At 42.3% G+C, this 26,440-nt stretch overlaps 1 protein-coding gene across 15 annotated transcripts in view; it reads left to right on the top strand.

The window, feature by feature from the left end:
• CADPS2 (calcium dependent secretion activator 2) overlaps nt 1-26,440 on the top strand; it is a 516,545-nt gene that overhangs the window by 280,110 nt on the left and 209,995 nt on the right. For all 15 annotated transcript variants that reach the window (XM_075599918.1, XM_075599919.1, XM_075599906.1 and 12 more), the window contains exons 12-13: nt 257-393; nt 4,763-4,950. In XM_075599918.1, coding sequence (XP_075456033.1) covers nt 257-393; nt 4,763-4,950 — 325 coding nt within the window. The remainder of the gene's footprint in view (nt 1-256; nt 394-4,762; nt 4,951-26,440) is intronic.

The raw sequence follows: 26,440 nt of genomic DNA on the forward strand, positions 1-26,440 counted from the left end.
GGAAATGTACAATATGGCAGAGCTTTTTTCTCAGATCATTTGCTTGTTAAACACCATGTCTGCTAAGTGCTTTGAAAGGCAGTGAGGTCTTATTCACCAGTTTTGAATGGATTAAGCTCTAGTCAGTGTGTTTATCTGTTTTTAAAACTAAGAGTAAAAAGTGTATATGCAGTACATTACTTGAGCACATATTTTAAAGGCAGCTATTGCTCACAAAGTGACTGTGTTCTTTCATTCTTTTTCCCTCTGCAAATAGATACAGATCGTGCCCAGAGACACGGTATGGATGAGTTTATTTCCGCTAATCCCTGCAGATTTGACCATGCCTCCCTCTTTAAAGTGCTTCAGCGGCAGACTTTGGATCACCGATTAAATGATTCCTATTCTTGCCTGGTATGTACTATGGTAAAAGAAATGAAGTGAGAAATAGTTGTTACAAAGTGGCATTTTCTTCCGAACTCATTTAATAACTGTGCTTGTATTTGGGAGGAAGGATTTCAATCGATTGGCTTCAAATTTGAAAATTATACACTTGAAGATTGCTGCTGTGCCACTCAATAGAGAGGAGAATAGAATCAAACTAGCTCTGAAATGTGGTTGATCAGCTCCTCCACAGAGAGCTGAATAAAAACGGGAAGCTTAATAAAGGTGGAAACCTCGCTAGTGGGATTTACGAACACCAGCACAGGCATTTTAAGGTTCAACTCGTCTTACCAGTTGTCATTTTTTCTTGATATTCTTTTCTTTTTTACTTTTAAGAGATGGAAGAAAAGAAGTCCACAAACACTAAAAAGATACTTTGAGAGCGTTCCATTTTTAATTTATACCATCGAACGTTGCCAACTGTTTGTATAGGGGTTGAGCAACCTGACAGGTGAAATTCCCATTATTATGTATGCACACCCTATGCTGATAGTACTGAGTAGAAAGGACTTTGAAGGACACAGATAACATTAGTATTCCATTTTAAATATGAACACTAAAAAATGAACAAAAAAAAACCTGAAAGAACATTAACCAAACAACAAATATTACTGTAAAAAATGGCCACGTTCACCTATTGTTAAAGTAGATAATCTTTCTTAAAAAAAACGATGACAACTCTTTCTAAGCAATACCAAATAATTTACCCAAAATTAGATCATAAGCTCTTTGAAGCAGGCATTCATTGGGCCTTTAAATTCTGTGGTTTAAAATATGGAGCTGTGTTTCCTGCAATAAAAAAAGATATAAAAATACGTTATTAAAAAAGTGATTTTTATTTCATTTAGTTAAAAAGTACGCTACCAAAAATCCTGTACATACAGAAGCACAAATGAATGAGGCATATTTACAGTATGGGAAGAACCTTCTTATCTTGTATCATGAATTACTTTTTTTTATTGTATTCATTTATTTAATCGTGAAGAAGAAAAGATGTCAACCGGCGTGTTGACTCAAGTACAGTAGATATGCATAAATTCGATAAATGCAAAAAGACAATGTATCAATAAATGTTTTAACCCATTAAAATATTTATAATAAATTCGTACACTTACAAATTGAGTGTAGTTCTTGTTCTATTCATTCATTTCCATTTGGGACGTCAGAGGTTTATCTGGATAGGCTAGAACTTCAATGGATCCAAATTATATAATACAAATAAGAAAGAAAAGGCCATGCACAGTACATTTTTTACAAGAGACTTGAGTAACTGTGTTTCCCTTGGTCTCTGGGAGATTCTGCCATTACAGCGTGTGGAACATGCCATCTGTTGGTAAGCAGGGGGGCTGAGTCATCTGCCGATGGTTGTGGGAACCCAGGACAGACTTCTGGTGTACATTCCCGACCAGGCCTGGTTCGACCTCCTCCCCTGCCACTCAAGAGTACTGCTGGGACTGGGGAAAACCCATGATAGGTACTGGCAGGCCTGCTCTTACCAGGACTTACTGCCAGGGAGAGCAGACTGGTTGCCAAGAACTAGTCCTGGCTACACTTGGTTAGAGCAATTTTGAACTTACAGCCAGCACTGCAGTTACGGCAAGCTTCTGACCAATGCAGTCTCTGGGTTGGTATCAGCTGTAGGATGGTCCCTGGATAAATATAAATATATATAGGTGGCAACAAATTAATCCAATCAGTCTCTATTAGTGGACATATAGTTTATGGTAACACCCCATAAATGGTGTCTGAATGTGATAATGCTATTTGAATGTAATATGTAAATCATCTTTCCATCAATAGTTAACAAAAATGCTAAAATCAGTTGATGGCTTGAGTCCAACTCTGGACATACTATGGATATATACAATTTATTTAATAATCATCATTAAACTTCATCAAATAGTGATGCAAACTTTTAATAACAATTTATTGTAATTAAAATAAATTCACTATCTCTGAGGTGTATGTGCAAATGAACGGACCCTTGACTGGTTAATTATATATGCCAATTATAGTTCCCCCTGATTTCATAGCACATATCAGGAGTATATTACACATTTCTCAAACAATGCTCCTCCTAACATGACCATACAGTACACCAGGAACATATTCCATAATGGTTATTATATATGCCATTTAATTCCCCAAGAATTCATATAATATATCAGGAATTAACTATATAATACTTAGACAATATTTTCAACATAGCTATTTACAAGCAAGGTTTATATTTGTATGACCATTGTAAAATATGTTCCTGATATATATATCAATATTCTACAATGGTCATACAAATATAAACCTTGCTTGTAAATAGAGATATACATGATCTAATGAGGCTTAATTTTTAGGTTAACGTTCCATGAGACTACTGTAAGTCTCATTAGATTTATGGGGTGTTGCCATGAGATATATGTCCACTAATAGAGACTCAGTGGATTAATTTGTTGCTCCTATGGATTCCCATATGTTGATTTTATCTATTTTTAATATATTTATATTTTTAGGTTAAAGTTGCATTTATCTTTTTTTAGTAATTTTTAGGAGATTTCCATTTATTGTGATGTTTGTTATAATATGCATACCGACACATAAGATTTGAAGTAATCAATTTATTGTCTACATGTGAGGACTTTTAATCAGCTGAAAATACTTTTTCTGATTGTGGACAATATTTAAAACCCCAATGCATTACCTTGAGCCATAATCCCTGACGAAGCAGTTGCGAAACGCGTTGGATTGGACCGTACGAGCCACCGTAGCTCCCGTGACGCGTGGATCCCCCTTTGCTATAATTGCCAGCTGACCGCCCTGAGATTTCCCCGCATGCAGCTGCAAATGGGACCGGAGACACGGCTTGGTAAAATCTCCTCTTAGCTCCCCCTGGCCGGGCACACGGTATTGGAGGGAAGGAGAGGTGGAGGGTCTCTCCTCAATAAGAACTCTGAGGAAAAGGACGGAGCAGGTGTATATCAGTGACGGGGGTTTGGACTCTGTGGAGCCTGGTTTGTAAGCCGAACCACTATCAGAAGCTGAGAGCCCATTACCACACACACTTGGAAGTTATCCAAAAGCGCTGTTTTGATCAAGTGCTGGCTGTACGTGCAATATTACTCTAACCAAGTCTCTTGTAATAAATTTACTGTGCCATGATCTTTTCTTTCTCTCTCATTTGTATTATACAATTTGGATTCATTGAAGTTCTAGCCTATCCAGATTAACCTCTGAAATCCCAAATGGAAATGAATTCATAGAACAAGATACCACAAAGAAAAAAGACGGTGTATATTCAGCGCTAAAATAAATACTATTGTATATATGAACTATAAACCCTGACTGGGTAGAGCTAGGCCGCCAGGTAAGTACTGATTGTACAATCATGCACGGTGGGAGCTGCACAGCAATTTCTTCACTGCTCTTGTTATAGAGGACTCTGTTGGGACTTTTTACGGTATCGTTTGGACATTCCTTTAATCATTTGGACTTGTAAGGCGCCGGTTTTTCTTTTTTCTTGTGTCATAAAACAAGAACTACACTCAATTTGTAAGTGTCTGAATTTATTATACATATTTTAATAGGTTAAAACCTTTATTGATACATTGTTGTCTTTTTGCATTTATGCATATCTACTGTACTTGAGTTAACGCGCCGGAGGACATCTTTTCTTCTTTGCTCACATTTTGGAGGGACGTGGAACTCTCTCCTGTACTTTTTACCTTCCTCCATTTACACATTGTTTGTTGCACAGTTCCGTTTTTGTTCAATTACCTTTTAGTAGGTAGTGTTTAGCGCTACTTTTCTTTTCTCTTGCACATGTATTTAATCGTATTTCGAATTTATATTTTCCAAATTAGTCATGGGGGCGATCTGAAAGGAGAGCCACATTCTCATAGTTAAAAATTAAAAATGATACCTGTTTATAGTCAAATTGTGCAAACATTTTTTGAGAAGGGGTTAGAAATTTGAGGAAATTAGCTTATCCATTCCAAAAATATATATTTTAGTTAAAATCCCAGAAAAGTGATCAGAGATAACAGCACTAGGCATTCTGTTTTTATAGGGATGCTGTTTATATATTTAAGTAGCACATCAAGTTCAGCAATAAAAGTGAAAACAAAATGCACAATATGACTATCGTGTCAGCGGACGGACATTCAATTATTGAAAAGAAGTTACTGTTCCTCTAATATTTGTTGCCAAGTAATAAAGAGACAAATCCTATCGGGAATTTTTATAACTTGGTAAAACGTTTGTTAATTTCTTCTACCATTTTAATATTTTCTGTTTTTAAAGACTGAAATCCAGATTTCATTGACCTTTTTTTCCTTGTTGTGTGTAGGGTTGGTTCAGCCCTGGTCAGGTTTTTGTATTAGATGAATACTGCGCTCGATATGGTGTACGCGGCTGCCATCGACACCTCTGCTACTTGACAGAATTGATTGAACATGCTGAAACTGGGACTGTAATTGACCCAACACTGCTTCATTACAGCTTTGCATTCTGTGCTTCTCATGTTCACGGAAACAGGTATCCCTCAGTTGAATATTTTTAAAATGACACATTTGCATGCTACCATGCTAATATTACATTGTTCGGTGTAGTGAAAAATGTGGCTGTTTGTTTTATATAAGCATCAACATTGTTCTTTATTTGAACAAAACCATGGTAGGTGAGTTGGGAAAAAGGTGATGCAAAACAGACTTTCCTATCCTAGAAGGACGACAGTTATTTTTTTGGGAGCCTTAAATATTTGATAACTACATTACTCCAGGATATACTGTGTGTGTGTGTGTCTTGATGACTATTTATGATATGTGCATGCGCTAATATTATGCCAGTACGTCAGTCATTGAGATGTGCCTATTTGATATATATGTAAGTTATGGTGAGTAAAAAAAGTGACAAAAACCCTCCACAGAAAAGCATATTGCAAATGTAAGTATACTGTATGCTCATTTGCATGTCTTTGGCAGGTCTGCAACCCCGCCTTTCACCATTATCACCCAGCACACAGCACTTCCACTGCAGCAAGGGATTCTGGGAAATGACATGCAAATGAGCATACAGTACCATCCTTTCGCTTCATTGCATAGCCAGTTAACCAACCCCACACTGATGAGACCCATTAAGATCGAAACAGCTGTCTGTGGGTGGATTTTCTGGCTTTGCATCTTAACCCTGGCTGTGCTCAAAGCTGTGACCATGCAGCAAGCTTAACCCTATAGGGAACCATGTATAAAATGTTTTTTGAAGCAAAAAGTGGCACTGTGTGCTCATTTGCATGTCATTTCCCAGAATCCCTTGCTGCAGTGGAAGTGTTGTGTGCTGGGTGATAATGGTGAAAGGCGGGGTTGCAGACCTGTCTAAGACATGCAAATGAGCATGGGGGGAAGGGGTGGGGTGGGGGGGGGAACAGAGGGGGAGGAAGGGGGGGAGTGTTATTCTTGGTATAACATTGGGCGTTAGCTATGTACAGTGTATTTATTGTACAGCAATACCTACAGTGAAGACTGCGCTTTTTAATATAACTAGCTTAGATAGTAGTAAGGCTTTTTGGGAGTGGGGGAGGACGGGGGGGGGGAGTGGGGGAGGAGGAGGGGGGGAGTGGGGGGGAACATTCTGGAACTAATTATACCGTAACATATTGTACCAAAAACTGTATCTGGTGAAATGATTGATTCCAACCTTAGTAGGGCCTAGTGGGAAAGGGGGGTGGGAGGGGGGGGAGGGGGATGGGGGAACATTCTGGAACTAATTATACCGTAACATGTTATAACAAAAACTGTATCCAACCTTAATCGGGACTAATGGGGAAAAAAGTGGGGGGGGGAGTACTCTGGAACTATTTATACCGTAACATATATAATAAAAACTGTATCTGGTGAAGTGATTGATTCCAACCTTAGTAGGACCTAGTGGGAAAGGGGGGGGGAGGAGGTGGCACTCTGGAACTATTTATACCGTAACATATACAGTAGAAACTGTATCTGGTGAAATGATTGATTCCAATCTTAGTAGGGCCTAGTGGGAAAGGGGGGGGGGATGGGGTGCATTCTTGATGTAACTTTAAGCAATAACTATATATAATGAACATAACTCGTCTGCGGAAATATCTAGGGTTATTAGTCTAATCTTCGTAACTCCCCATATGTTCCTTTTTGTTACTAATATAACTTATCCTGGTTAATAAACCTGGGCTCTGATTGGGACCTGGTAAAATCCTGATATGACTTATGGAAGTCTAGGTCCCCATCTGCAGTCTAATCCCTCGGTCACGTGGGGTCTGACTGTGTGGCGGCATCCCAGTCGTGCAGAGCCAAGCTGCAGAGTCTGGTGTACTCACGGTTATGCGGGTCTCCCTATCTAGCGTTCTGAGGTGGGGCCGCCAGCGTTATCGGCTGATTTAGGCCATGTAAGGACAGGCCAACTGTGCTCACACCATAAGTGTGGGGCCAGGGGACATGGGAGTTGGAGGCTACGTCCAAATCTGCTCCTCCACCGTCTGCGTGGATGTCCTTATCTTCTCCTCTCCATCGCCCCTAAACAGGCGGGTGTCGGGTGATACTTCCAGCTTGACGGGTTGTTCCTGGGAGGCCGCTGCTTAAATCTTCTCCTTCACTCGCAGTTCCCGGGACAGGAAGATACAACAAGTAGGGGGAGTCCAGAACGATTAGGGGAGGGGGAGGCGGAGAGGCCGATCTTCTCGCCGGTAACTGCTCTCCTTACTCCTGATTGAAGCCTCGAACGACTCCTTCTTCCTCCAGGCAGCTGGTTACCTCGGCCAGCCTCCTTCGAGCTCCAAGGGTTTCTTCAGTCAATGGGACTGAGCCACAGGGAGGCAAACGGGGTGTCAACAAATAACAGGGAATGGAAACAAAAAGGTAAGCAGCCCTTTATTTATTTTTCTGCTGCTTTTGTTCTGCCAATCTCTCCGAGGCCCTAATCGGTAATTCTTCGGTTTCCGATCTCTGAGGTCTGGGCGTTTCGGTGCTCCAGGCTGGAAGGGGACTCAGGCACAACGCACAGGCGAATTGTGTCATCTCCTCGGGGTGCCTGATGGTGAGAAATTTTCCGTTCCTGTTTGCGATAAGTTTAAACTAGAACCCCCACTTGTATTTTATTTCATTATCCCTTAGTAGCATGGTCAATGGTCTCAGCTCTCTGCGGCGATTAATTGTTACTTTGGATATGTCACTATAGACTTGCAAGGGATCATCATTAAACGTAATGGGTTCCTTTGCCCGACATGCCTCTATTCATTTTTCCTTGACTGAGTATCTGTGGTGGCGGACTATCACATCTCTTGTGCGATTGGAATCGTCTGATCGCGGTCCCAGGGCTCGATGCGCTCTGTCCATTTCTAGGTCTTTATTATCCAGATCTACGCAAAGTGAGGAGAAGAAATCCAGGAGGTAAGATTTTAGCTGACCAGGTAGGACAGTCTCAGGTATGCCACGAATCCTGATGTTTTGTCATCTGTCTCTATTTTCTTAGTCTTCAAGGCTGTCTTTTAGGCTGTTGATATCTAAGCCTAGCCGGAATACCTCGTCGTCCGCCACCGACTGCGCTTGCAGGGTCTCCTCCATTTTATTTTCAAGCGTTGATGTGCGCTCTGTCAGGCCTGTGATATCTTGCCTCAGCTCCGTCACGGCCGCTTTTAAGTCCGCTTGCAGTGAAATGTGTAGTTTATTCAACATTTAAGTCATTAGCTCCTGCATATACTCTCGGGTGAGGCTCTCTTCAGGGCTCTGAGTATCCTCGGATCGATCCCGACCCGGCGCTGGTTGTTTAGTACCGCGTGCGCTGCTTGAGCCAGCGCCATCTTGGATTCTAGTGGCTGCATCGGAGCTTTTTTGCGGGGGGGGGGGAACTTTGTTACCCCTTGGGTCAGTTGGGTTTTCTGCTTGTTCGCCATTGCTGTGTGTGCAGCAGTCCAGGGAGAGCGTTTTAGGGGTCAAAAGTTGGGGGGAAAAGCGCTTCTGATTGTAATTATGCACGAGGGTCTGTGGAGCTCTTCTCTCACACGACCATCCTCGCCGACGTCCTGGACACGCCCCCTCCACCATAAGGATTTTTACAGATTTATATCAGGAGCCCCAAATGATTGGGAGCTTAGGTAAGGATGTAGCTACATTATTACCTAAGCTTGCAATCGTTTTGTCACATGCTTTACTTATACAAATAAGAAAGAAAATAAATTGGGGTGGGGGGTGTAGTATTCCTGCTTTAAATTCACTTTAATGTTTAAAAACATGTTTAAGTAGCTGGCACTGGTAATTTGGTTGAATGCTACGATAGCAGCAGGTAACGAGTTAAATACATTTAGGAGGGTTTTTGGAGACAGAATCACAGAAAGGGTCTGAATATTATAGAAACACTGTATAAAAAAGAAAAGCACCAAGGACAGAAAAACACAAATAAGTCAATCTGAAAGCCAGAGATGCAGCCACAAACACATGCATAGAACACACAATACATTTATCCACTCAGCTACCTCCAAACAGCAGGGAGATGAAAAGCAGAAGAAATTTTCACATGCAATATATCTTACAGTAGGTCAGAGTTCGAGGTTGTCATATTGTCAAACATTTTAGCTTTGTAAGTCATGCTGAGGTAGGGAAAGGCAAATGTAGCAATACAAAGCGTCTGTAGACCCCAATTAAACACCTTGGACAAATGCATGAGCAGTGCATTCTGCGTCTCTCTCCCGATAGAATGACTTGGGTGAGGCCCGCTAGCCCTGTCAGGCACAGTATGCATTACCCTTAGCTTTTTACAAGAACACAATGACTCCTTATTCAATCAGTGTTTGTGTGATAAAATAAACGATGCAATTTTTTTAAAGGTATTTTGGTTTTAGGCCACAATACTTTTTTATACAGTTTTCATTATTTTTGTTAAAGCTTGAAATTGTTTGCAAGTGCAGTACCTAATAATAATAATAATAATAATATTCATAATAATTTTCTTTCTTATGTTGTGCTGACAGTGTATGCAGGGCTGTACATAGAATTTATCCATGACCTAGGTTTGCTAAGTCGCTATTACTGTGTTAAAAATTTGTGTTTTTAAAAAAAACAAAAAAACCTTGGTTACAGCACAATTTTTCCGAATTCTGACAAATTTACTAAGATTTATATATGCATAAATGGGTTGCAATATTCAATCTCATTCGCATACATCAAAAAAGTTACAGTAACTAACGCGGTGTGTGAGATATCACACTTTTATACCATAGGGCAGCGGTGTGCAAAGTGGGGGGCTTTTTTTAGCATCTGATTTTCATGCTGTGCTTAAAAGCTGTGTTAACAGCGAGCATTTGCTTATAAGGGTTCCATGTAAAAATGGATTTCAGGTAGAAGTTGACACGGTGTGCTCATTTGCATGTCATTTCCCAGAATCCCTTGCTGCAGTGGAAGCACTGTATGCTAGGTAATAATGGTGAAAAGCAGGGTTGCAGACCTGTCTAAGACGTGAATGTGCTCACAAGTGATCTCTTTATTATAGAGAGACACACAAATAGCCAAGTGCCCCTGTCTATAGCCTTCTACTGACCTCAACACTATAAGTCCTGATAGGAACAGGCAGTGTTGGGTTTCAACTCCTGCACAGGACCTAGTCTGCATTTGCAGCCTGGATGGATAGTATGTTGCTTATCCAGGGGCAGGCCTAAACCGGCAGTTGGAGTGTCATACCTGGGAAGCGTACTGACTGGGTCACATGTATATGGTGTGAGGCCTGTCATTACCTGGACTTGCCCTGTTATGGGGCGGGGTTACAAGCCCTTCCCCCGGGTATTAAAGCTGACACTCCACCACATTGAGGTGGTTGATTATGGGACAGTGTGATACCCTTTTCCCTAACAGAGGGTCAAGGAGATTAGGAGGGGCCCCTGGGGTCTACTCCAGGGCTGGAGGACGATCATGCTGTTGTACAATAAAACTGCCTTTGGACCAACTATGGTGTGTAATTATTGGAATGGAGTATTGCTTGTGGGGACCATCCTGTATCCAGCAGGATCCTCATGGGATGGAGGCGCTGCACAGTAAGAGCCGAGAGAGCCTGCCCTGTTGCTGCTCCCAAACTCCAACCGCGGAGCAACTCAGACCTCCTGAACCAGCAGGTGAGCTACAGTACCCAGGAAAAACACCCATGTAGTGGCCAGATCTTCCGTGGCAGGGGGGCAGGTGATATATCAACAAGAAGTGCAAGCTCCATAGCATAACTCTGTATAAAGGTTGTGAATGTAATATTAAAAGAGAGGGAAACAGTCTATTGGACCTGCACTCAGTAATATTAAAAGAGAGGGAAACACAGTCTATTGGCCTGCACTCACAAAAGGTTATAAAAAACAGGCATGTGAGAGGTAATCTCTACAAGGATGACGTCACCAGATTGCAGCCAGGATCTGAAGCTTGTACAGCTGGGCGTGAAGAGAGGATCGTGTGGTCCATTGGTGCTTGCCTCCGGGTTAATCCACCTCCCAAATCAGGAACCTTAGGCGAGTGAGCAGCAACTCTGATCCAGCAGCATGCAGAATATTTCCTTTATTCCAGCATCTGCGATCAGTTACTCTAATGCAGGGAGAGTTCAGACATCGCGTGTCTCCATACTCGCGATGACGCCAGCTAACGTTTCGACGCGTTTCGTCACTTGGTGACTTCCTCAGGAAGTAATTTAATCACGCACTATTACGCCATTCACTTATCAGTTCAACATGTTAATGAGCACACTAATTTAGCGCTACTATTTCTATTTTTGTTTGTGTGTATATATCCCAATATCCCAATCCAGCCTGGGGTTGTTGATAGAAATTGCCAATATTGTTTAGCTGTATTACGATACCGCAAGGTATCAATGTTTACTGGGTAACATGTGACTAGGTAATTAGCTGTTAATTCTTCATTTGGGTGCTCATTTGTGATACAGTCGCTACATTTAATATTCTTGCATATATAATTAGCAGAAACCTACTAATTTGCTTACCTATTGGCTACCCTGATGTTAAATTTAGCCCACACTTCTATGCGATTAAATAACATTGAGTTGCCTCATTCCAGCAGGGCTGGACCCATGAGGGGGCTAAGGGGTCCCAGGTGTCTCCGGTGGGGCCTGTCCCCTTTGGGGATTCCTAAAGGGTCGGTACTGTCACAGCTGCTGTTCAGCGTGTGTGTAAGACCGCTGGCGATAGTATCCCAGATCTATGTTTCTTTCCAGGGCTGCCCAGGGATAGCTGTTACATTGGCAGCTTGCTTAGACGAGGTAGAGACATGGATGGGGTGAAGCTCAACCCTGACAAGACCAAACTAATGATTATAGGATTATGGGATAGTGAGTTTGTGAGCTGCCCCTAATCAATGCTGTACATCCACTTCCCATTTTCCAGGTTTGTTCCTTGGCATCCTCTTTGACCAGAATCTTAACATGTGTGCCCAAGTGGCCTCAGTTGTTCAGACTGGGTTTTTCTATCTGAGGCTGCTTCGGAGTTTGCGTCCACTCCTGTCTATGAACCTTGAGTCATTTGGCTCATGCCTTTGTGTCGATGTGGTTGGACTATTGGAATAAATTATATACAAGACTACCAGTGTGCCTGACGTGGAGGCTCCAGCTTGTTCAGAATGCTGCAGCTCGGATGCTGAGACTTGTTTCTTCCTTTGAGCATATGACTCTCATCCTGCACAATCTGCACTCGCTTCCAGTGATGTTCGGTTCAAGTTGGCCGTTATGGCCTTTAAAACTTTGCAAGGACAAGGGCCTCCCTATCTGCAGTCTATTTTGATGCCACAGAGGGATACTGGCTATGATCTCAGGTCCTCAGGGTGGGTCCACCTCTTTGGGCCAAGGGTACTGCTCCCTATGCTGGGCGGACGTGCCTTCTCGTGGTCTGGATCTTGCTACTGCCAGAGATCAGGTGTATATTGACTGCCACTGTTTCGGGCTTAGTGTAAGATGTATTTTTTCCTTCTGGCTTTTCCTGTCTAACAAATTAATAGCATATAATTTGAGTTTGTTCTTATATGTAGATGGGTGAACAAAGAGTTAACCCACCAGGCGCCCAGAAGTATAAGAATAACTGTTGAATGTTACTTGAAACAGTTTCAGGGATATTGGTCATGGCAAACTCCAAACAAGTGAATATGTAAATAGTCTTTTCCAGCAACTGGCTCTGAGTGAGCACTAATAGCGTTGAGATAAAAAGACTCACGTTTGAATGGAGTATATGGCGCCGTGTCCTCACGATCCTCACATAGCCTGTCCAGCCGCCAACCCTTCCGTAATGACTCCGTCACGGTGGGTGGTCACATGACCGGCGGGGACTGCGGTATAGATGGAGTGTGTGGCGCCGTAACACCATGATGTTCTGAAGATTCGTCCGACCGCCAACCCTCCTGCAACTGCTCCGTCGCAGTGGGTGGTCACATGACCGGTGGAGATTACGTTGCTTCCGGGATAGCGGGGAGAACAGCAACAGCCCGGCGTGCTATCGGCAATAGACAGAGATGCACAGGAACTCCTCCGGCAGGAGGCGTAGACGAAGCACAGCCGAAATAGAAGAACGATGGAAGGCTGATGAAGTGACTGAAAAAACTTTATTTAGCACAGTGTACTGACGGATCCTCTGACGCATTTCAGCCCATCAGGCCTTTGTTCTTAAACTGACAAAAGTATGGCGGTGCTCCCTTAAGGGGAGGCTTAGTTTTACTTAAAGAAATAAATGATGATGATGATGATACTGGAGTTTTTGCTGGATCATGTAAGTGTTAAACCTTTTGTAAATACAGCATTAAAAATAATTAATTTATGTACCTTTAACACATAGCAGTATCAATATCAAAGTTTAATAAAATCTTGGTTTATCAGTTTAGTTTTGGGGCCTGGGCACAAGGAAATACTGTGACTTCCTCAAAGTTACAAGGCCTGCTAATACTGTGATTTTAACCCAGAAGTGTTTTTAACACTAAGCTACTTCTTTATCCTTTGACTTGGTTACTCATTACCCCTATACTACTGTATTAAATGTTGTACGCGTGGCTTAGTGAGTAGAGGCCCGGACTCTGAAAACAAAGACACTGCGCATGTGTGTTTGTCAGTCACTGCCAGCTCCTTGTGATCTTGGGCAAGTTACTTTATCTTCCTGTGCCGCAGCACCAAAAACAGATTGTAAGCTCTACAGCAGGAACTTATGCCTGTAAAAATAGTCAGCTCTATACAAGAAAAAATATTATTATTATAATTATTTACTCATTCATGGGTCATATATTATATGGAACATTTCCATCAACCGCAAATATCATATGAGTCATTAGTAATTACCAACCCTTAATCTAGTTTCTTTAGAGGGCTAATAGTTTAAATAAAATAGCTAATGCAATACAGTATAACTGGGGCACACTAATTTTAGTATCTTACAATCGCCACATATTTTATGTCATGTTGAAAACTATCTGTTGGTCTGTTGGTCACCTCTGCATAATATAAGTTCATGTATTGGTGTTTTGTTTGTGGTTTTGGGGATGACACCTGGCATGACAACTGGCAAAAGCGAATCAAGGTTTGGGTCTCTGTTCTCCTTGTAGAGGAAGCCTTGTGATTATTCTTCAATTTCTTTCTGTAATATGAGTCCCAAGTGTTAGCCACATAGGGACCTAGATTCACTAAGCTCTGATAAACTTGCGTTAATATCGCACCAAGGTTAAAAAAAAGACACAATATATCGCTTTATTCCCTAACATTTCTATTTCCATAAAATCTGCACAATATAGAAAGGAACGATGTTAAATATTGCATTACATACTGCGATAATGTAATACAAGGTAAAATAAACTTAAAATCTCACTTGAGAGATATGTCTGAAAAAACCCTATTGCACAAAGTATTTTAAGAGTAGAAAACACAAGGTTAGTGCACACATTAAATCATTATTAGCCATTTCTTGTTATTTTATAGGATGCTGTATAAAAGCTCGCAAGTCTTCAACAATTTTTGATATTTCATTTAAATCCGGGTTTCTTGTTGCGTATTGTGGCCAACGTACAGATGTAGCAGACGTTATTGCACGATTAACACAATGGCTGGCAGTCATCAAAGCGCAAACTGTGTGCCGGAATCGACTATACCTGTCATTCAAGTCAATGCTAGATATTTACTTTATCAGGCGCCGATTCGGGCACTTTGATGACTCCCGGCTAATGTGTTGCGTTAACACTGGCACATTATTTCTCAGCAGTGCTATTGAAAACAATTGTTGAGGAGAAACCATAACTGGTATTTAACATGCTACCTTATGTTAACAGGGAAAATCATGGCTGCTACATCTGTATAAAAAGCTTGTCCACAACGCAAAGCTAACTAGAGATCAGGTAAGTTCTCATTTAAGAGAGAAACAGAAGGAATTCAGCTCAGAGGATTATTAAATTATTAAATTAGAAGTTAGGTCTGGCCTGATCTCATTTTACCTTGACTTGGTGTGGAAACATTTCGTACGCTCCTTCCTCTCCTATCTCAGCCCTGCTCCAGACCCTGCCAACCTGATCAAGTACTGCAATTTTGCCCTATCCTCTTCTCTTGATCTACATGCTCCACTTTCTCTGTGCCGTTCTTGTCCTTCTAACCCTGGACCCTGGCTAAATTCCCACACTTGCATGCTGCGTTCCTGCACTTGTTCCTCTGAACGCCTCTGGAGTAAATTTCACACTCTTTCAGACTTCCTGCACTACAAATTTATGCTATCCTGTTTCAACTCTGCCCTCTCTCAGGCTAAACAAACTACATTTCTTCACTAATCAACACGCACAAGTCTAACCACGCCGATTCTTCTCTGTCTTTGACTTCCTACTCAGACCACCCTCAGCTGCCTCTTCTTCCTCCTCCATCTCACCTCAGGACTTTGCTGACTATTTCAAGGAAAAGGTGGAATCCATGTCAGGACATCCCATCTGTATCCTCCTCCCATCCTACACCTCTTCCTAACTGTCCTCCTGCCTTTCTTGACTTTTTTTCTGCTGTCACAGAGGAGGATGTGGCACTGCTGGTCTCCTCTTCTCCATCTACCACTTGCCTTCTTGACCTCATTCCCTCCCATCTCCTAAAACATCTTGCTCCTACTATAATCCCTATGCTCACACAGATTTTTAACTCCTCCCTCTACTCTGGTACATTTCCCTCCTCCTTCAAACATGCAGCAGTCATGCCATTACTCAAAAACAACAAGCTTGACCCTACCTGTCTTTCTAATTATTGGTCTCCCTCCCTCCTGCCTTTTGCCTTTAAACTCCATGAATGTCTTGTATTCTCTCGCTTGCTCCATTTTCTCAACACCTATTCTCTCCTACACCCCTACAATCTGGCTTCCGCACTGCTCACTTGACTGAAACAGCCCTCACTAAAATAACTGATGACCTCCATGCTGCCAAAGACAGAGGTCATTACACTCTGCTCATACTACTCGAACTCTCTGCAGCATTTGATACTGTGGACCACCCTCTTCTCCTTCACATTCTCCATACTCTTGGCATTCGTAACAAAGCTCTATCCTGGATTTCCTCTCCCATCTTACTTTCAGCATCTCTTCTGCTAACACCTCCTCTATTGATCTCTCTGTGGGGGTACCCCAGGGCTCTGTCCTGGGACCTCTCCCCTTTTCTCTGTACACACACTCTGTAAGTAACCTAATCACATCTCTTGGGTTCCAATATCACCTCTATGCTGATGATACACAAATTTATTTTTCAATCCCTGACCTTACACCTGCTGTACAAACCTAAGTTTCTGAATGTCTCTCTGCGATATCATCCTGGATGGCCCCCCACCGACTTAAACTTAACATGGCAAAAACAGAGCTCCTCATACTTCCTCCCAAACCTGGCCCCACTATCTCCTTCCACATTACTATTGAAAGTTGTCATACACCCAGTAGCGCAAGCACGATGCCTATGGGTCACACTCGACTCTTCTCTCACTTTCTCTTACATTCAAAACATATCTAAAACCTATTGCTTTTTCCTCCACAATATCACAAAGATATACCCTTTCCTCTGTTGCTCGACTGCTAAAACTCCGACACAGGCTCTCAATCTCTCCCGTCTCGATTACCGTAACCTCCTGCTGTCCGGCCTTCCTGCCTCCCCTACAATCTATCCTAAACGCTGCTGCCAGAATCACTCTACTCTTTCCTAAATCTGTCTCAGTGCCTCCCCTACTGAAATCCCTCTCCTGGCTTCCTAACAAGTCCCGTATCACACATTCAATTCTCCTCCTCATTTTTAAAGCTTTACACTCTTCTGCTCCTCCTTACATCTCAGCCCTAATTTCTCGCTATGCACCATCCCGACTCTTGCGTTCCGCTCAAGGATGTCTTCTCTCTACCCCCTTTATATCTAAAGTCCTCTCCCTTCTTAAACCTTTCTCAGTGACTTTTAAACACACCTGCATAACGAAGCATATGAGTAGCTCCGTGGCTAACACTATACACCTGATACATAAAGCTTGGCCCCTTGCAGACGCACTTACCAGTATGCCCTCCTACTGTATCTGTAGGTTCCTCCTACCTATAAGATTGTAAGCTCTTCGGAACAGGGACTCCTTTTCCTAAATCTACTTTTACGTCTGAAGCACTTATTCCCATGATCTGTTATTTGTACTATTTGTTATTTATATGATTGTCACGTGTATTACTACTGTGAAGCGCTATGTACAGTAATGGCACTATATAAATAAAAACATACATACTGTGACCTAAATATTTAACTAAACCCCATTTTAAATTAGATATTAGGAATTATGAGAGATGCTCAAACTAGCCCCATGATAAAATTAATAAAGAAGGTTAACAATGATGAAATATTGGATGTTCGTGAATTTGGATGTGACTATATCTTGGGTTTGCTTTTAGTTGTTTTACAAACACCCCAACAGCACTCCAGTGAGTTGTAGCAAATTTTCTAATTACTATTTGTACGGGGTGGGCTTACCATAGCACATGAAAAATAAGTTGACCCCTTAGATGTCTGAAGCTATGATGTCTTCAAGTATCAACTGCTGTACCACATTAATACATTACAAATTACGTTTAAGAAAGCATTAGATACATTTGTGCAATTATTATGTTTCTAGTATTCCAAGTTGAGTCATTGGTTTAACTTAACTAGATCGCTACTAAGGGTTTAATATATAGTGTATTCTACATTAATATGTATTTTCAGGGCCACCGACAGAAGGGGAGAGCTGGGACATGGGGCTCAGTGGCTCAGGGGAGTCTAGCATGCCGCTGCTGTAAATTTGACTTGGGTACTGATGCTTCTGTGTACCGCGGGCCCAACTTCGTCTCACACCAATCCTCCCTCCTGTGCACCCGGGCCCAACTTCCACATTCATCCGCTTTGATACAGGACCAGAGAGCTCCCCCCACGCCAAGATTAAATTCTTAGGGTTGTGGGGGGTTTGACGGAGAGAGGAGGAGGAGGAGGAGGAGGAGGGAAATTGAGTGAGTGAGGGAGGAGGGAGAGAGGGATTGAGAGAAAAAGAGAAAAAGAGGAGGGAGAATTTAGAGAGAAGAGGAGGGGGGATTAAGAGAGGGGCAGGGGGATTGTAAGAGGGGACAGTGGGATTGTGAGAGGGGACAGTGGGATTGAGAGAGGGGACAGTGGGATTGAGAGAGGAGGGCGGGATTGAGAAAGAGGAGGGTGGGATTGAGAAAGAGGAAGGTGGGATTGAGAGAGAGAAGGGGGTATTGAGGGAGGGAGGAGGGAGGATTGAGAGAGAGGAGGGTGAGATTGAGAGAGAGGAGGGTCGGATTGAGAGAGGAGGGTGGGATTGAGAGAGAGGAGGGCGGGATTAAGAGAGGAGGGCGGGATTGAGAGAGAGGAGGGCGGGATTGAGAGAGAGGAGTGCGGGATTGAGAAAGAGGAGGGTGGGATTGAGAGAGAGAAGGGGGTATTGAGTGAGGGAGGAAAAGGGGGATTAATTGATGGAGGAAGGGTGTAAGAGAGGAGGAGAGAATGGGGAGAAGAGAGGGGGGAGTTGGAGTGAGACGGGAGAAGGAAGAGAGAGGAGGAAGAGTGACGGACAGTGGGAGATTAGTGTGTGAGATATGGAGGGGGGGGAGAAATATATGGGGTGGGGGGAGTGTGAGAAGAGAGAAATAGATGGAAGTGGGGTCCAGGAAAACACATGGAAATTCTAGTCCTGGTCCCCGTGAATGCTATCGGCGGCCCTGTGTATTTTTATATTCAGGCTAGTCTTACAGTAACTTGCCTATTAATATTGTGCCCTTTACATACAGTACATTGGCAAGATAGGCTTTACACCAACCTGGGCGTAGTTGATAATAGTATACGCTATTTCTTTGCTGTAGTCAGATATCTCCTGGTATCCGTTTTTTATTAGCGAATAGCACCTGAAAAAGTAATTTGGTGTTAATTACCGTTTGCATACTCATTTGCTTGGTAAAAATCAGTAAAAAATAAATAAATGTATATATGTTTGTGTGTGTTTTTTTTTTTTTTACCATTATTGAGTTCTAGTGAAACCGGGCCATAGTATTGTTTGAAGTTTTAATTGCATGATTTAGTGCCTTTATGTGAAATTCACATGACTTACCCATGCATCGAGCATGCATCGATACCCATGAAGTCTGGATAAGACGAAATGCATAGGATTCTCTAAGCATACCTTGTTTATTGTATATGTTTGTTCTTATGGTCTACGTTTCATAATACAAGTTCAAAAGAAATGGGACTATTTGGAGTTGTTATTTGTATTAGATCTCAAATGATTGAGGCTCCTCCTCAGTACTGTGATGCAGTATCCAGCTGGGAGTTGGATCAAGAGGCTTTGTGCTTGGGAAACACCTTAGCAGAGTGGGTGCACCTGCTTTCCTCCTTGGCACTATGGCGCGGTAACTGTACATCAGATGATTTGAAGCTCCTCCTCAGAACTGCGACGTGGTATTCTACCTGGGAGTTGAATCGGGAGACTCTGTGCTTGGGGATACACCTGAGTGGAGTGGGTGCAGCTGCTGTCCTCGGCGCCATGGCGAGCTATCCAGCGCAGAGTTGGAATGAGGGGAACTGTGCTTGGTGAAACTCCCGAGCAGAGTTGGAGTATCTGCCGCCTGGTATATACGTGATCCGTACGGTGTTAATAAGTTGTGGCAGGCTCTCTACCAGGTGAGGTGATGTCATCTTAATCTCCGGAGCAGGTGAGACGCAGGTGCAGGATTCACTGTGCGTGGACGACTCAGCAGAGACGCTGAAACACCAAGTTTGGTAAACATCCAGCATGGTAAAACATCACATGACATCACATGACCCGTGGCGTCATTTGACGCCTCTCGCCATCGCAACACAGGGTCAAATGACGCTGCGGGGTCACGTGACATGACATTACATGACCCCGCTACGTTATTTGACATCAGGAACTGAGGTAACGCTGGCGCGAGCATTGGGGGCAGCAGGCAGGGAGGCGCAGCTGCAAAAGTTTGTGCACCTCTGAGTTACAGTCCCGATAAAAAATGTGTGATAGCTTTAGTTTTGAAAGAACTTTGACTAGTGGCAGTTTGGAGAGTCTCGGGTAGATTGTTCCAGTCATGAGGTGCCCAGTAAGAGAAGGTGAAGTGGCCGGATTCTTTGTTGAACCATGGGACTGTGAACAGCCTTTTGGAGTCAGATCTCAGGTCATAAGTGCTGCGTGTGGTAGGGGTGAGGAGCTTGTTCAGATAGGTGGGTAGGTTGCCCAGAAAGTATTTGAAGGCACGACAGGAAAAATTAACTTTGCACCTACACTCAAGTGATGTCCAATCTAGTTCTTTGAGCATTTCACAGTGATGTGTGTTGTAGTTACATTGGAGGATAAAGCGGCATATTGAGTTGTAGAGGGTGTCTAGTTTGCTAAGGTGAGTTTGGGGTGCAGTACTATATAGTATGTCTCCATAGTCTATAGTCTATATGTTTGGTATTGTCTTTTATTATATACTTAAAACCAATTTGTGATGTTGGTTCTTTCATTTTCTGAGTTGCTGTTTAGCCTTATGAAATGTCCACTTACTTTTTTCTGAAATGCATACTTATAATTAAGGCCGAATAAATTAATAAAACAAATGAAATGGAAAGTTGTTCAATTAACCTAGTAAAATGATAATGATTGCCACTCTGACCTAAATAAATAGCAGAAGTACAAATCATAAAACACATTATTAATCGTGGCCCTGTGCACTTCATAGATGAGAATGAATAGAGCCAATTTTAGCGCACACAAAAGCCTTGGGAAATATTTACTATGAAGCCTTTGCTAAATGCAAATGGTCTTTCATTTTAATGGTCTATTTTTCAAACAAACAATAAGATGATCTCGTATTTTCTCATATTGAAAGGAAGCTGTCTGAAGTAGTTGTCGTGTATGTGCAATAAAATAGTACTTTTTTTGTGGTCTTTAATGGAGAGGCTTCTGAACATTTGGTTATTACAGTAACCCAAGGTCAAGAATGAAAAATTATATTCTCTTAGTAAGATTTATCGGGATTTATTAATTTTACCGGACCATTTAATTGACTTCAATTGATGTTTGTGTAATAGTGCCCCGATTGGCACTATAACAATTTAATGAATAACTGATATCATGTTGGGGTTCCTTTTTGTGGATCAAAATGAGTTCTTTAAAAATGTAATTATAATGTACATAATTTTCATAACAAAGTATTTTCTTCAAGTACACTGTACGGTCAATATATTCCATCTAAGAAGAGCTCATATTGGTCCAATAAAAAGAATTACAACTGGCAAAACATCTCTACTCCAGAACCGATACGGCTATTAAAACGTTGAGCTACATATTGCTCTCTTCGTAAAAATATTTTGTTCCAGGTATTGGATTCAATTCCAACTGCATTGTAATTTTACATTTGTAATGCCTGTGACAGCCATTATCTCCCAGGCTGCTTGTCCTGCTGTATTAAGTGTTTGAACTGTTATTGCTCTAATTGAGTGGTTTGTATAGAGCTGAGAAAGTTGTGCCTTTTTGCGTAATTTCTTCATTACATGTGATAATTGGTTGTTACCAACGGTTTGTTTGCGGTACCATATTTCAGTTGTCGATAGCTCATATATAAGGATGGATTTTTGTTTAAAATAAAACCAGAAAACATTGGACGTTTCTGAAATATTTTAGCAAAATATATATATATTTTTTTTTTTTTAATAATAATAATAAACTTGTTCTTTATTTGATTTTTCTGTGAAAAAGGCGAGGGTTGGGATACAGAATGAAAAGAGGGTATCGTGTTACTTTTAGTTTACACACATTTGTATACATACATATGTAACACATTTAATGGGGTAGGCATTAACGACATCACTGTGAAGACAGCGTGTAAAATAACTAATACAGAAAATCAACTAATAAGACTGGAAGAGGAGAAAAGAAAAAATGTCATTGCAATTAGCATATTTTTCCACATTCTGGGAGATAAAAGATACTTATTAACAGTCATACCTTTGTGGAATACGGAATACCCTCCTGGTCCGCCCACTGTGTTTTATAGGGATTCAGATCACATTGCACTGAGATTACTTTAAGAGTTATACTTTTGAAGTGAAACTTCTTTAGCGGCACCTACCACATGAACAAAATTGAGTGTCAGTGAATGGAGTTGGTGGGAACGGAAGTCAGTGGTGACGAAAGTGACGGCACTGCTGGCAGAAGAGGCCATTGGCAACGTTCACTGCCACTACATTTTGCCAGCTTTCCCTCCGCAGGAGTCGGGAGGAACACGAACACACACACACACCGTGGGCCGCCAAACACCCTCTGCCGAGTGAGCCGCCAAACATGCCCTCTCACCCCCCCCCCGTGAGCCGCTGAGCACCCCTCAGTGAGCCGCGAGCACAGAGTGAGCTACCGAGCACCCCCCGTGAGCCGCTGAGCACGTCCTCCTGCCCCACGTGAGCCACCAAGCACCCATCCCCCCCCCCGTGAGCTGTCGAGCACCCCCTCCTGCCCCCCGTGAGCTGCTGAGCATCCCCTCCCGCCCCCCCGTGAGCTGCTGAGCATCCCCTCCCGCCCCCCCGTGAGCTGCCGAGCATCCCCTCCTGCCGCCCCTGTGAGCTGACGAGCACGCTCACCTGAGAGCGTGTGGGGGCTGCTCCGGGCGGGGGGCTCAGAGAGACCCCTCCTCCTCATGTCTCCTTCCCTCCGCCGAGAGGGTGGGGAGAGGAGTCAGGAGAGATGGGGCAGTACCCTGAGAATAACACACACACAGAGAGGCACACACTGACTGACACACACACACACACTTACTGACTGACACACACTGACTGACACAGACACACACAAGGAATTCAGTTAGTATAAATATAGAAGTGCAAATAGCTAAAACACACGTTCTAAGTCAAACTTCTTTGTGTTTTGGCACTGAAAGTGTGTTTTGATTATTAATTAAAACCATCACCATTACAAATACAATTTCTGTGACAAAAACAGTGACAAAAGACAAAAGTTTCACTTAAAATGCGTGTGATCAGCACCCACAACTTTTTTTTTAGTTTTTGGGTTTTTACTACTTGTCTATAGTGTCGTTCTTCAAATTTGGAGAGTCCCCTAGTAAGATATCTATTTCCTACAGTGTATAAATTCTCCATGTGCCCATATTTTTTTAAATTTCTGAACTGTATCGTTTTGTATCCCTGGCAGCTTTTCCGTGAGACAGACCCTCCAAAGTCTCGCTGAAGCAGCGGCCATTATTCAAACATTTCACTGAGTCGTTTTCGTGTGCTCTGCTGTATTCCACGTGGCCAATCACCCCAGGCATACGTGTTTATCGCGATTGCTTTGTTTGAATTTCATGGATTCTGTTTCTTTGGGTGCAATTCTTTGCGTATCCGTGGCAGAAATGAATAAACTCACTCCACCATATATGGGCACAAAAATAGTTGGTTGGTGGGGGTTGGGTGCACCAATGGGAAATATATATGATAGAACAAAGAGAGGTCCAAGGGATCTCAAAAAGTCCCTATTGCAGTGCACTGTCAAACGCCCCACAAAATTAGGCAGTCGATTACAGATCTACACAAAATTGAGATTTTTCCATAATCAACGAGGGAATATACAGTACAGTATATATCGCCTTAAACAACTTTAAAACCACACTTGGAGAGACACATGTGCTCAAAAAGAACACCTACAATACCTGGGAGATAAGCAAAGTATATTGTAATGACTCCTATTACATATTTCTCAGGTATCTTGTGTTCTTTTTGGAAGCACAGGTGTGTCTCTATGTGTTGCTTAAAGGGTGGTCTTTCTCTCTGCCCTCCAAAACCCATATTTCAGTGTCTGGATACAGATAATGCCACCTTTGGTAAGAAAGGCTTAATGTGAATCATATAAAGCTAACACAAGGCAGTGCTAACTGAACATGGCATTAAACTATTCTGTGTATTATGAACTTTGTGGATTGGCATTAACCTCAGGGAACATACCGTCCATTACTGATTTTCATATATGATGTTATGCGTTCTGAGAGCTTTGTCTAAAGACGGTCAGTTAAAGATGCAGCTCTCTTAAGATGCTAATGCTACCTGCTAATGCTTCCCTTAAACTGGTATTAGATTTATACAGATGCAGTGGCGTTATTGTAACAAATCACGGCGCCGTTTTCGTGTGCGCTGCTGTACTCCACGCGGCATGAATGCTGCAATCGCCCAAGGCACACGTGTTTATCGCGGTTGCTTTGTTTGAATTTCATGGACTGTGTGCAATTAAATGCAATTAAATTAATGAATTGTAATGTGTACAGTAATGTGCTACTGTGTCAATTTCAGGTGTTTAAAAACCAGAACACTATTTGTCAGAGCCAGAAGTTAAACTGCTTAAACTAAATTTTAATTATAGGTGGAGCTCCTCATACATCAAATACTTGGGAGTAGATGTATCTGGAAATTACCACTCATTATACCGATACAATTATCCTGTTCGGAAAAATTAAAAAAGATCTGGACAAATAGGAAGGATACCAGATCTCATGGATCGGCAGGATGATCTCGGTGAAGATGAATATACTCCCTAGATTGTTATACTTTTTCAAGACACTCCCGATCAGTGTCCCTGGCTCTGAACTAAAAAACATCCAAAATAGACTGTTTAATTTCATTTGGCAGGGCAAAAAACCCAGCGTCGCTAGTTCAGTCCTTCTGTCATCAAAAGCGAAAGGAGGCCTGGGTGTGCCTGATATTTTAAAATATTACCAAGCGGCTCAGCTGCGGCAAGTCGTAGTGTGGAACGCAGACCCGGCCAACATTGTTGGGTAGATATAGAGTCCCATGGGCCAACATTGTTGGGTAGATATAGAGTCCCATTATGCTAAAACGCCTTCTCTGCCTGCCTGCCTCTGGTGTTTGGATAGAGGTGATAGACTGACGCACAAATGTGAGCTAGGCACGATGAAGCACACTGGCAAGTCTGGCTGAAATGTAAAACCAAGTTTAAATTCTCGACCACGGGCTCTCGGCTCACCCTGATTATAAACAACCCCAAGTTTCCCCCAGGGTGCGAACCTAAACAGTTTGAACAATTCAGATCGAAGGGGATAAGGGCGGTCTCCGACCTATTGAGCAGTGGAAGGCTGCTGTGCTTCCAAGAGTTACGTACCAAATATGAGGCACCAGAAGTGTATTTAAATATCTCCAAATTCGACACTTTCTCCAAAAGATGTTCCCAAAGTCTGAATTTCCCCCTCTCACAAACTTTGAGATGCTGTGCCAGGTTGGCACTCATCAAAAAGGTCTAATAACACAAATGTATGCTAGAATGGAGATAACAGCGGGCCTCCCCGCACATGACTATATGCTTAAGTGGGCTGTGGAATTGAATACAGTTATAGACAGAGAGGATTGGGAAGACATTTGGGACTCAGCCTCAGGAACTTCCATATGTACCACAACAAAGGAAAATATCTATAAAATCCTATTTCACTGGTATCTTACCCCAGTGAGATTAAAGCAAATCTACCCCCTGGCCTCTTACTTATGCTGGAGAGGCTGTGGACAAAACTTAATAAATGAGGTAACCGGCCTTGCGATTCCTATTCATCCACTGACCTACCTACTTGGCAGGCCAATAGAGGAAATTGACCGCTCAGTCAGGAAATTAATCTCCTTCATTTTAACAGCGGCGAGATGTGCGGTGGCGTTCTCCTGGAAAAAGATAATACCCCCCTCCAAGCAGATGGTTAAAAGAAGGGTGAACGAGGTGATCTAATGGAGAGACTAACAGCGTTCCTTAAGCGTAAAACTAAGGACTACTATAAGATCTGGGAACCCTGGCTTAATCACTAACCCAGCCCCAAAACCCACTTAACCTAAAATTAAGTGGAAAATACAGTCTCCAGCTAAGTTAGATGGATCTCTGCAACTGGGGAAGGGAGTCCCCCCCCCCCCCTCCTCCCCTCTTTCCTCTCTCTTTTTCTGACCTCACTCTTACTGGTCCATTATGTGGTCCAGAGGGTTCGCCTCCCTTGGCGATGTTCTTTCCTATCTCATACATACCTCAAAAACCTTCTTTGTATTAGGCTGTTATTATTCATTGAAATGCTTGTAATCTTGAATTTTGCCTAATAAAAACGTTTGGAAAAAAAAAAACAAAAAAAAAAACCAGAACACTAAAATGCCATTTTCTGCACTAGCGTCTTAAGGTGGTAAGGTAGGAAGAAATCACGCACCATGACATGGGTATTCCGAGGTATACAACACGTTTAATGTTCGAATAACGGCCGCTGCATCTGTAGGTCCTAACCAGGGTAACTGCTGTGTTAAGACAATTTGCATTTAACCAATGAGGATAAAAAACATTTCACTCCAGGAAGCTTTAAGTTCCATATATGTTCAGAAGAAGTTCATATGACATCAGTAATGTACTGTATGAGAGATCATGTTAGGACATACAGTAAGGTCCAGAAATAATTGGACACTGATACAAGTTTTGTTATTTCGGCTGTGTACCAAAATAAATAATAACTTTAATTTATAAT

The sequence above is a fragment of the Ascaphus truei genome, chromosome 5 (genome assembly GCF_040206685.1).
Source record: "Ascaphus truei isolate aAscTru1 chromosome 5, aAscTru1.hap1, whole genome shotgun sequence".
Taxonomy (NCBI): Eukaryota; Metazoa; Chordata; class Amphibia; order Anura; family Ascaphidae; genus Ascaphus; species Ascaphus truei.